At 42.9% G+C, this 13,344-nt stretch overlaps 1 protein-coding gene across 1 annotated transcript in view; it reads left to right on the forward strand.

Moving 5' to 3' along the window:
* The window catches only part of pdia5 (protein disulfide isomerase family A, member 5), a 215,339-nt gene extending 202,346 nt beyond the window's left edge, over positions 1–12,993 (forward strand). The window contains exons 16-17 of the mRNA XM_063049955.1: positions 1,086–1,220; positions 11,971–12,993. Of these exons, the coding sequence (XP_062906025.1) occupies positions 1,086–1,220; positions 11,971–12,042 (207 nt within the window). The 3' untranslated portion in view covers positions 12,043–12,993. The remainder of the gene's footprint in view (positions 1–1,085; positions 1,221–11,970) is intronic.
* The last annotated feature ends 351 nt before the right edge of the window (positions 12,994–13,344 follow it).

The following is a 13,344-nucleotide window of genomic DNA, read 5'->3' on the forward strand; positions in this document are numbered from 1 at the left end:
AGGTGGGTGGGATGAAGTGAGAAGCTGGGAGGAGATAAAGGGCTGAAGAAGATGGAGTCTGATAGGAGAGGACACTGGACCGGGGAGAAAGGGAAGGAGTTCAAAGTTACAATTGGATAAAGTACAAACATGAAAATAAAAAACGAAATGATGTTTGTTTAAAGCGAGGTTTAAGATGGTACTGGTGAAGCACAGTGATGACTTACTGGCAGCAAACAAACCTACTACTTTATTAATCACAATTTTTCTGGAAAAACAATCTCTGCTATCAATAGCTTCCCTTTTGGAATTGAGCTTTTAAACCGTCTGCGGAACCTGACATTTTTGTGGTGTGAATTGAAGTCTTGAAGGTACAGGATGTTTGTGGCATGGTAAGGGGCAAATCAAAGTGGTGGGGCCTGGGCCTGAGTGAGAAACGAGCCAATGTATGGCCATTACTGGAGTGGAATTGGAGCCAATTCAAAGCGGCAAATCCAAGAGCAAAGAGTGTGCCATTGTTTGACCGGGTTAGGCGCCAAGCCATATTGGAAAGGACAAGTATGGGCCATATCGAAGTGGTAGAGCTCAGCCCCAAGAGAGATGGAACAAGGTTTGGTTGATTTAAGTGCCGTGCCGGATTGAAAAGATCAGGATGTTAGGGTCAGAGGTGAGGGACAGGACTGCTCTGTGAGATTTGCTCATCTCTGTATTGAACTGAGGCTGTGGCCTGCAACCAATAGGCTCCTGGATCGGCCGTGACTGGGTCACTTCCATAAATTTTAGTTCTGAATGTTATTTGCTTATTTATTGTTTGCACGATTTGTTCTCTTTTTTTGCACACTGGGTATTTGATGGCTCATTATGGGTTTATGGGTTATGTTGGGTTTCTGTATTTTGTGGATTCCCGTGAGGAGACAAATCTCAAGATTGTATATAGTATGCTTTCTTTGATAATAAATGTACTTTACTTTGAACTTAAATAAATAGGTTTTGAACTGGCACTTAAAAATGTCGTCTGAGTTTGCATCCCTTTTAGTTTTAGGCATTGAATTCTACAGTTTAGGAACATAGATATTTTATCCTTACTTTATTACTTTATCCTGCAGGTTACCTTTGCTGCAGTAGACTGCACGAAAGGAACAAATCATGACCTGTGTAAGCAGGAAGGAGTGGAAGGCTACCCTATGGTCAGTTATTACAACTATGGCAAGTTCATGGAGAGGTACAGTGAGGAACGATCGGTGAGTGCGGCTGCTGAATAATTCTGTGCTTTGGAGTGTTTGAGTCCTCTTGGGACTCGGAGTGTTTGAGTCCTCTTGGGACTCAGAGTGTCCATGAGATGATGTACTGATGGTGCTTCTCAGAAATATCAGCCCTCTGTGCAAGTGGGAGGTCCATTGTGTTTCAAGACATGCGTCAATCACAGGATAATTCAGTGTAAGCTGGAAAAGTTCACCAGCTGCTGGGGGCTTCCTGTTGGACTCAAGATTGATGTGTCAACACTCTAATAAAGTGTCAGCTGTATCTCAGTGAAGTGTGTGGGTTCAAGTCTGACACTCTAGTGCTATTACTGAGGGAGCATTGTGTTCTTAGTGGTGTCATCTTTAAACCCTCCAGGTGTGCATTCAGATATTTTAAATGAACTGCAATGATTTTCCTGATGTCCTGGCTAAAATTTGCCTCAAAAAACACCATTATCACATTCACACAAGGCATTCCGCAGATGCTGGAAATCCAGAAGGACAAACACAAAATGCTGGAGGAATTGTCCCACCTTTTCTCTTTTTCCATTCTCCATTCTGGCTATCCTTTCACCCCTTCCCTTCTCACTTGTCCATCACCTCTGTCTGGCGCCCCTCCTCCTTCCATTTCTTCCATGGTTCACTCACTCTCCTATCAGATTTCTTTTTTTTCGGCCCTTTGCTGCTTCCACCTATCACCCCCCAGCTTCGTACTTCATTGCCCATCTTCCACCCATGTTCACCTTACCTGGTCTCACCTATCACCTGCTAGCTTGTACTCCTCTCCTTCCCCCCCCCCCCACCTTCTTATTCTGGCTTCTTCCTCCTTCCTTTCCACTCCCAATGAAGTGTCTCAACCTAAAACATTGGCTCTTTATTCCCCTCCATAGATGCTGCCTGACTGCTGAGTTCCTCCAGCATTTCTAGCATCTGCAGAATTGCTTGTGTTCATGCATTTGGATAGGTTGCTTTCTATGGTTCTTCAATAACAATTGGTGAGCGTTAAATGTAGGAACGTAAATATTAAGATCAAAAGTCAGTAGTCTGATCCTTCTGGCCTGTGGTGCCTTCAGACAAGATCATGACTGCAAAAAATAAATCCAAAATACTCTGCTGATATGTGAACACCAAAAGGGTGGTAAGAGCAGAGATAATGCCATTCATGGACCAAAATTAAATCTCTTGGAAACAAAAGACTGTGCTGAGGATCAAAAGGTGTTCTTAAGAGAGTGTTGCCAGGGCTCAAGGACCTGAATTACAGGGAGAGGTTGGGTAGGCTAGTCTGTATCCCTCAGTGCATAGAAGACTGGGGAATGACCTTATGTAGGTATAAAAACCGTGAGGGGCATAGAAACGTCCAACACACTCTGTATATGTGCTGAGGACAGCCACAAGTGATTAGGGTTTAAGCCCAAATTGTCAGCGTTCTTTTCCCTCCACAGATGCTGATTTCCTCCAGCTTTAGAAACCGTTAGATTAGAGTGTAAACTGGATATTTTTCTCATAGTTTTAACTTTTCATACGCTTTTTCTACATTTTTACGGTACTGAATCTGGCTGTTTCATATGTTATTCTCATAGCTGGAATGTCTTGTTTTTTCCAGATTCAAGATTGTTCAATGTCATTTCCTGTACACTAGTGCTAAGGAGACAAAATAATTGTTACTCTGGATCCAATGCAGCACAAAGAAACACAATAAGATAAAGAATGATTTTTAAAAAAAAAACAATAAATATAAATGCATAAAATGGTTTATATAAATTGATTGGTATGTGCATAAAACGATACTAGGCACAGGACAGTCTAAAGGTGACTGGCAGGAAATGATAAAATACTGGTGGTTGAGTGTGTGGAGGGGAGGGGATGTTGATCAGCCTTACTGCTTAGGGAAAGTAACTGTGTTTTGAGTCTGGTTGGTCCTGGCACGGATTCTACATCTGACCTAGTACAGTCTGAACTAGATTTTAGTATTGGCCCACATGACTTCTTATCTCTTTTTCTTATTTCTTTTATTCTTCGTTCTTATTACACTTAATAAACAGCCATATCCAACAAGACCATCAATCAGAAGGGCAGAATGAGGCCATTTGGCCCATTCAGTCTCCTCTGCTATTCCATCATAGCTGTTTTATTATCCCTCTCACCTACATTCTTCTGCCTTCCCTCCATAACCTTTGACACTCCATTCTTAACTTCCAAAGAACTTTTACATCACAAAATCACCAGATCCAACAAAATGAAACAAGTTTCAAGTTGCAGGTAAAGGGAGTGATAGAACAAAAGGGAATATTTGTGATGATGCCTTCTCACTCTTTCATCAGGCAGAAGATTTTTTAAAAATCTGAAAGCGCATGCCACCAGGCTCGGACAGCTTCTATCCCTCTGTTTTAAGACTATTGAATGGTCCCCTAGTGTCATAAGATGGACTCTTTGACATCACCTCCTATGACTTTGCACTTTATTGTTGGAGATGAGGGGAAGACCAAGAGGAATTGAGTTAGACAAGTGGTGCTGTTAAAGAGGGTAGTAAATGGATGTGTGGAGGAGAAGAACAAAGGAGATGAACAAATACCAGAGGAGAGAAATAAAACTGAAAGAAGGAAATGTTAGGCACAAGACTGGAATAGTCTCTCTCAGGTCCCACCACCAGCTCCCGGAGACTCCATCTTCCTCTCACACCACCACCTCTGAACACTCCAAACCTCCCTTCTCCTCAGATACTACCAACCCTCTACCCCTCCAATTCCAACTTACATCTGTGCCAGGTCTTCACCATTCCCTCTGACTTTCCCCTCTCTGCAGCAGAATTTTCTGTCCTCAGTAAGGGCTTCACCTTTGTCCCCCTGTGCCCACACCTCAGCGAGTTCTGCACCCGCCAGGATGCCGAGTTGTTCTTCCCTCCATCTCCGTGCCTACTTCTTTGGCAAGGACTCTCCACCCCGCACCATTGACCTCTTCTCCCATCTTCAACCCTCCTCCTCTTCCTGAACACCCCGCGCTGGTCTTCTGCCTGCTCTGGACCTTTTCATTGCCAAATGCCAATGGGACATCATCTCGATCTCAACACTCCTCTCTCCAATTCCAACCTCACCCTTTCAAAGGCTCAGCTCTCCACTCCGCATCAATCCTAACCTCACCATTAAACCCTCAGATAAGGGGGATGCTATAGAAGTCTGGTATACTGACCTCTACCTTGCTGAGGCCCAGTGCCAACTCTCAGACATCTCCTCATACTTACTCCTTGAACAGGACCCCACTAAGGAACACCAGGCCATTGTCTTCCACACCACCACCAACCTAATTAACTCTGGGTATATCCCATCCATTGCCACCAACCTCATAGTCCCCACACCCCACACCTCCCATTTCTACTCCTACCAAAGGTCCACAAACCTGATTGTCCAGGTAGACCCACTGAACTCATCTATATGCCTTGGCTATGTTTTAACCCCCCCCAGTTCAGTCTCTTCCTACCTAAATCCATGACATTTCACACACCCTGGATCTTTTCAATGATTTCAAGTTCCCTGGCCCACATCAGCATAGTTTTACTATGGATATCCAGTCCCTATACACCTCCATTCCTCGCCAGGATGGCCTCAAAGCTCTTCGTTTCTTTCTAGACACCAGACCCAATCAACTGCCCTCCACCATCACTCTCCTTCGTCTAGCGGAACGTCCTTACTCTTAATAATTTCTCCTTTGGCTCCTCTCACTTTCTACAAACAAACGGTGTAGCCATGGGCACTCCCACGGGTCCCAGCTATGTCTGCTTGTTTGTCGGCTGCGTGGAACAGTCTGTGTTTCACGCCTACACTGGTGGCCATCCCGCACTTTTCCTGTGCTACATCAACGACTGCGTCGGTGCTGCTTCCTGTACCTATGCGGAACTTGTTGACCTCATCCACTTTGCCTCAAACTTCCATCCTGCCCTCAAATTTATCTGGTCCATTTCCGACACCTCAATCTCACTGTCTCTATCTCTGCAGACAGCCTATTCACTGATGTCTATTATAAACCTACTGACTCTCACAGCTACTTGGACTATACCTCCTCCCAACTTGTCACTTGTAAAAACGCCATCCCTTCTCTCAATTCCTTTGTCTCCGCTGCATCTGCTCTCTCAGGATGAGGCTTTTCATTTCAGAATGAAGGAGATATTCTCCTTTAAAGAAAGGGGCTTCCCTTCCATCACTATCAACACTGCCCTCAACCACATCTCGTCTAATTCACGCATGTCTGCTCTCACTCTATCCTCCTGCCACCCCACCAGGGACTGGGTTCTTCTTGCCCTCACCTACCATGCCGCCAGCCTCCGTGTCCAGCACATAATTCCCCACAACTTTCAGCATCTCTATTGGGATCGCACCACCAAGCACATCTTTCCCTACCCCCACTTTCTACTTTACACAGGAATCACTCCCTACATAACTCCCTTGCTGAATCGTCCCTTCCCACTGATCTCCCACCTGGCATTTATCCTTGTAAGCAGAACAAGTGCTACACCTGCCCCTATACCTCCTCTCTCACTACTATACAGGGCCCTAAACAGTCCTTCCAGGTGAGGCGACACTTCACCTGTGAGTCTGTTGGGGTCATAAACTGTATACGGTTCTCCCGGTGTGGCCTCCTGTATATCAGTGAGACCTGACATAGATTGGGAGTCTGCTTCGCCAAGCACCCACCAGAAAAAGCGGGATCTTCCAGTGGTCACCCATTTTAATTCAACTTCCCATTCCCATTCAAATATGCCAGTCATGGCCTCCTTGACTGTCACGATCAGGCCACATTCAGGTTGGAGGAATAAAACCTGATATTCCGTCTGGGTGGTCTCCAACCTGATGGCTTGAACATCGATTTCTCAAACTTCTCGTAATGGCCCCCTCTCCTTCTCTATTCCCCATCCCCTTTTCCCTCTCTGACCTTGCCCGCCCATTGCCTGCCTCTGGTGCTCTGGTTCCTGGTTTCTTTCTTCCATGGTCTTCTGTCCTTTCCTAGATTCCCCCTTCTCCAGCCCTGTATCTCTTTCACCAATCAACTTCTCAGTTCTTTACTTCTCTCCTCCCCCTCCCGGATTCACCTATCACCTTGTGTTTCTCCCTCCCCTACCCCCTCACTCCCCACCTTTTGACTCTTCTCCTCATCTTTTTTTACTCTAGTCCTACAGAAGGGTCTCAGTCCAAAACGTCGACTGTACTCCTTTCCATAGATGCTGAGTTCCTTCAGCATTGTGTGTGTATTGACTGGAATGGTTGAAGTCACTACCTGAAATTGAAGTCACTGTTACATTCAGAAAACTTTCATGAAGAGTTGCTGGTTCCCAAACTTGCAAGATTTGTTGGAATGGTGTAGGATGCAAATGCAGAGAGTGAAAGTATAACCGGGAATGAATGTGAAAGGCAACCGAAGACCAGCATCAGCCTTGCACACAGAAAGGCTCTGCAGAATAGGCACCGAATCCTAGTCGAGGACGTATTCAAAAACTGGTGCTTCCAGGAAGCAGCATTGATCACAAAGGACCCTCACCATCTTGGGTACACCCTCTTGTCATTACTACCATCAGGGAGGAGGTACAGGAGCCTGAAGGACACATTCAATGTTTTAGCAACTGCTTCTTCCCTTCCACCATCAGATTTCTGAATGGTTCATGAACAGTCACTCACAATTTCTCTCTCTTTCTGCACTGCAAAATTATTTTTATATTTTTTATTGTAACTTATAATAATTTTTTAATGTATTACACAGTACTGCTGCCGCAAAGCAATAGATTTCACAAGTATCAGTCAAACAAACTGCCAGTAGAAGTGGTGGATGCTGGTTCCATTTCAACATTTAAGAGAAGTTTGGATGAGTGCATGGATATGAGGGTGTGCAGGGCTATGGTCCAGGTGCAGGTCAATGGGACTAGGCCAAATAACAGCTGGCACGGAATAGATGGTCTGATGCTGTTGTGATGCTCTATGATAATAAATCTGATTCTGAATGAGATGCACCACATTGCAATCAACACTTCACCTGGAAGAAACATTCGGTGCCCAGGATGGTGCAAAGGAGGCATATGAGCAGGTGCTTTATCCCTGCAGCTGCTACAGTGAGAGGAGGCCGTGAGTTGATATAGATGGAAAAGTGAACCAGACCATCCAGGGAGGACTGGTCCTGAGAGGGTTGGGAGGAGATGATGCATTTCACCTTATTGTTATATTGAGGAAATTATAAACAGGATCAGAATGTGTTACAATAGAGAATCAGGACATGAAGCCCAATCCCCTGAGGCAGCTCTCTAAAAGTGTTCATCAAATCCCACACAAGGTCATTACACTTAAATAAATAGGCACATTTTTGTAAAAACTACTTTTTTCATAAAGTGCTCATTTATTTGAACTTTTTAAAATACAAATGTAAATACTGCTTGTTTCTCAACTTCTAGTTGAACACTGTTTCTCTATAAGAAGATTAAAAGTCTCCTTTCATCTTATCAAAATGATCTCAATTTTATCCTTTCATTTCACAAAGTGAGGTCAAATTTTGTCCAGTGAGGCATGGTGGTGTAGGTTTAGCTTAACAACATTACTGTGCTAACGACACAGGTTCAATTCCCCCAAATCTCTTACTAGCTCTTCTGTCAGTTAGTCCTAACAAAGGGTCTTGGCCCGAAACGTTGATTGTACCTCTTCCTAGAGATGCTGCCTGGCCAGCTGCATTCACCAGCAACTTTTATGTGTGTTGCTTGAAATTTCAGCATCTGCAGTTTTCCTCATGTTTCAATTCCCACTGCCATTTCTAAGGAACTTTCACGTTCTCCCGTGACCGCGTTGGTTTCCTCCGGGTGCTCTGGTTTCCTCCCACGGTCCAAAGATGTAAGGATTAGTAGGTTAATTAGTCACATGGTTGTAATTGGGTAGCATTGGGCTGGAAGGGCCTATTACCGTGCTGTATCACTAAATAAAAAATACTGAGTAATGAAAATAAGTTCAAGTTTATTGCCATTCAATCATATACTTGTCTACTGCCGAACAAAACATGTTTCTCTGGACCGAGGTGCTCAACACAGTACATGCAGCTCACACACAATACAGCAAGTGATAATACTGCACCACAAATAAATTAACAAACTGTAAGGTGCATTTAGGACACAAGTCAAAAGGTAAACAGTATATGCTTTTGATGTTTCTTACGTTATGAGACCTGAGTGGTGGCAGGGAGTTCAATATCTCACAGCCTGGGAGAAGAGGCTGTTTCGCATCCTAACAGTCTTTATCCTAATGCTACAGTACCTCTGCCTGATGGTAGGGGTCAAAGAGATTGTTGGATGGATGGGAGGGATCATTGACAATACTAAGGGCCCTACATATGCGGCGCTCCTGACAGATATCTCAGATCCTGATGATCCTCTCAGCGGATAGTTTTTTCTTATTGAACTCACCAAAACTGAAATTGAAATTTTATCCAAATTTCTACAAAATTAGGACACTAAATAAATCTTCTCTACACAGTTGCACTGGTAGAAAAGGAATGCACTTTGCTCAGATCTTCTTGTGCATCCCTACTGCGTTCTCTCTCTGTTTCTGGCATCTCGGGAATCTGGAAAAGAGCTGTAGAAAATTCAGAATTCTATTTCTACTGCTGTCTTTACATTCTCCCTGTGACTGTGTGAGTTTCCTCTGGGTGCTCCGGTTTCCCCCCACATTCTGCTGATTTGGATGAGTGAGTTATGGACATGTGGGCTGCCCCAGTACAGTCTGCAGACTGTTGATTGTTGATGCAAACAACGCATTTCACTGCAAGCTTTGATGTACATGTGACAAATGAAACTTTATCTTTAATAAGGAAGTAAGAACAAATTTGTGTGTAGAATCCCCGAAGGGGTGGGGGAGCACCCATGCTGATCTTATAACAAAATACTACAAAATACCACATAATAACTCTCAGCTATATCAGAATCAGAATTAGGTTTATTCTCGCTGACGTATATCATGAAGTTTGTTAATTTGTGGCAGCAATACATAAAATATACTACAAATTACAATAAGAAATATGAAAAGATAAATAGTGCAAAAATAGGTCAAAAATAGTGAGCTGGGTTCATGGACCATTCAGACACCTAATGGTTGATCCTAAAACCTGGAGAAAAATATACCAGTGTTCAGGCAGTTTTGGGCTCGAAGTGTCAACTATTCATTCTTCTCCATCGATGTTGTTTGACATGCTGAGTTCCTCCAGCATTTTCTGTGTGTTATTCTGGATTTCCAGCATCTGAAGAATATCTTGTGTTTCAGAAAATTACCAGTTGATGCTGTGGATGAGGCACTGAGCGTGAATCCAGAAAAACCTGCCAGCTGCAGAGTTTTCTTAAAGAAACTAAATGTGCTGTATCCAAATCCTTGTAAACCCTCTTCAGCCTCTTATGATCCTGTACATTGGAGCCTTCATACCAGGTGGTGATGCAGTACTCTAAATACTCTCCATGGTGCATCTGTAGAAATTTGCAAAAGTTTTGGTGACATACCAAATCTCCACAAACTCCTAATGAAGTATGGCCACTGGTGTGCCTTCATCATGATTGAATCAATATGTGGCCCTGGGATAAGTACTATAAGATCATAAGACATAGGAGCAGAATTAGGTCATTCAGCCGATTGAGTCTGCTTCGCCATAACCTTTGATGCCCTGACCAATCAGGAAACTATCAATTTTTGCTTTAAATATACCCTCGGACTTGGCCTCCACAGTTGTCTGTGGCAGAGCATTCCACAGATTCACTATTCTCTGGCTAAAAAAAATTCCTGCTTACCTCTGTTCTAAAAGGTCATCCTCAATTTTGAGGCTGTGCCCTCTGGACAACCAGCCATAGGAAACATCCTCCTCACAGCTACCTTATCTAATGCTTTCATCATTTGGTAGGTTTCAATGAGATCCCTCCCCCCCACATCCTTCTAAATTCCAGTGAGTACAGCCCCAGAGCTGCCAAACACTCCTCATATGTTAATCCCTTCCCCCTTCATTCCCAAAATCATCCTCATGAACCTCCTCTGGACTCTCTCCAATGACAACACATCCTTTCTGAGATATGGGGCCCAAAACTGTTGACAAAACTCCAACTATGACCTGACTTATAAAGCCTCAACATTATCTAATTGTTTTTAATTCTATTCTCCTTGAAATGAATTGTCAACATTGCATTTGCCTTCTTTACCACAGACTCAACCTTCTGAGTCTTGCACGAGGATCCCTTAGTCCCTTTGCAACTCTGATGTTTGAACCTTCTCCCCATTTAGATAATAGTCCGTACTATCGTTCCTTTTACCAAAATACATTATCATACATTTCCCAACACTATATTCCATCTGCCACTTTTTTGCCCATTCTTCCAATTTATCTAAGTCATTCTGCTATTGCATTCTCAGCATGACCTCCCCCTCCACCTAACTTTGCATCATCAGCAAACTTTACCACGAAGCCACAGAGGAACTTGAAGTTGTTCTCCCTTTCCACCACTGACCCCTTCATGAGAACTGGTGCATGTTCTCCTAACTTCCCTTCCCTGAAGTCCACAATCAATTCCTTGGTTTTCCTTGGATTCTGAAAGACATCCCTTTAGATAGGAGGAATTTCTTTAGCCAGAAGGTGGTGAATCTGTGCAATTTATCACCACTGATGGTAGTAGAGGCCGAGTCATTGAGTATATTTAAAGTGCAAGTTGATAGGTTCTTCATTAGTAAATATGTCAAAGATTATGGGGAGAAAGCAGGAGAATGAAGTTGAGAGAGATAATAAATCAACCATGGAGAAAGCTCGATGGGCTGAATAGCCTGTTTCTGCTCCTATATCTTATGGTCTTGCTGACATTGAGTGTAAAATTGTTGTTGTGACACTACTCGACAGCTGATCTTTTTCTCTCCTACCACTTCCTTCTACATTCAATCCTGCTACATCACTGCAGGTGATCACAGAAATACAAAAACCTCTTGGAAAGATGAGATGAACATTTCACTTGTATGGTCTTTGTAGGAATTTAGCATCAATAGCAAGTCTCTGTCAATACTTAAAGATTAAAGATCAGCTTTATTTGTCATGTACATCAAAACAGACAGTGAAATCATTGAAATGTTTGTGTCAACAACCAACATAGTCCAAGGAGATGTTGAGGGCAGCCAACAACCGTTAGCTTCCAGCATCAACATTGCATACCCACAACCCTAACCCATGCCTTTGGAATGTGGGAGGAAACCAGAGTACCCAGAGGAAACCCACGTGGTCACGAGGAGTACGTACAGGCAGTGGCAGAATTGAAGCTGGGGCACTAGCCACTACACTGTGAACGTAAGCAGGCTTTTTCCACTGAGGCTAGGGGAGAAAAAAACCAGAGGACATGGGTTAAGGTTGAAGGGGGAAAAGTTTAAAAGGAACATTAGCGGGGGCTTCTTCACACAGAGAGTGGTGGCAATGTGGAATGAGCTGCCAGATGAAGTGGTAAATGCTGGCTCACTTTTAATATTCAAGAAAAACTTGTACGTGGATGAGAGGTGTATGGAGGGATATGGTCCAGGTACGGGTCAGTGGGACTAGGCAGAAAAATGGTTCAGCACAGCCAATAGGCCTGTTTCTGTGCTGTAATGTTCTATGGTTCGACACTACTGTGCTGCCCTTCAGTGTACTGAAGCGTTCACAACAAAGTCTGTCAGCAATTACAGAAGTATTTAAATGAAAATATTCACTGCTCCTTCAATGTGTTCTTATTTCTTTATTTCAGGAAGACGGATTTATCAGTTACATCAGACGAATGAAGGGACAAGACTACGTGAAGGCAAGGGAGGAGTTGTAACCTTGCATACCTCACTTGTCACTGCACTGCGACAAAACCCTGTTTCCATCACTACTGTACTGAAACTTCACACTTTCCAAGGACTAAGGGGTTTTGAAAAATAAAGAGTAAACAATTTATATAAAAATAATTATAACAGTGGATCACTTGCAGTTCCTTTAAAAAAAGGACAGCATAGTGTTACAAGAAAAGTATAATTAGAATTTGAATGTCACATTATCCACCCTTGTGTCCAAGTACAAAGTTTGTAACTAGTGACCAACTGGTATAATTTAACCTGTGCCAATATTTCCAGACTTTCACCCCTGCTGTCTGCAATATCCCAGTTATGGGATAATTTTTTCAAAGGATTCAAAATGGGGTTCAATAAATGCAGGAGAAAGCCATTCCTTCAGACAGTTTGAAGACACACGTGTGCACAATGTGGAGCCAGGCTGAAGCATCCATCTGCCTTATTTACCTGACTGGACTGAGCCATTCTTGCATACCAACAGAGAAACGTTACAGTTGGACTGCATCAGTCAAGCTCTAGCTCGTGTTCTATGCAAATGTTTTGTAGCTGCAGATTTTCTACAATAAGGTCCATAAATTTGGATCAGGTTGCCTGAGATTGCTGGGTTTTTATTTAGAGGGTGGGGGTAATGGTTGTGGGACGGGCGGGGTGGGGTGCTGAATCAGAAGCGGTTTCAAGTTTTAATCAAACTGCTCAGGGATGATGGAAGTAAGGTCCAAATGCAGCAAGTTAGATGTGATTCAGTTTGAATTCCATGATTACACGTGATGTCAGGATTACTTGCTACAGATTTGGTAAGTAGAAAGTTAAACAAAATGGATAAGTTATCTGTATGATTTCAAGCTTTGGATATTAGTCCATGAATGACCAACTATTTTTGGATTGCATGTTCAAATATGGAAAATTTAACCTATTGAAGAAATCTAATAAAGTGATTTTTTTGTGTTTTACTTGCGCTCATTTTATAAATTCCATTGCTGTCCAAGATTTCATGGATTATATATCTGATTATCATCACAAGTTTAAAAAGGCAAAGAACTCCAAACACAAGGTTTTATCTTATGTTACTTTTCCTTCTTGGTTGACATCGATTAACTATTAGGGATATTAGTTATGTTCAAGACTCTTAAAATTTCCAACTTTCTCTGTACACATCCTCTGCTTGAGTCAGTGTATTACCTTCTGTTTCATTCCATTGTTTCTCAAGTAAATGATTCCAGGTTTGAATGGCTTGTCATATAAAGAACGTTTGATGGCTCTGGGCCTGTATTCACTAGAATTCAGAAGAA

This window comes from Mobula hypostoma, chromosome 6 (assembly GCF_963921235.1).
Source record: "Mobula hypostoma chromosome 6, sMobHyp1.1, whole genome shotgun sequence".
Lineage (NCBI taxonomy): Eukaryota > Metazoa > Chordata > Chondrichthyes > Myliobatiformes > Myliobatidae > Mobula > Mobula hypostoma.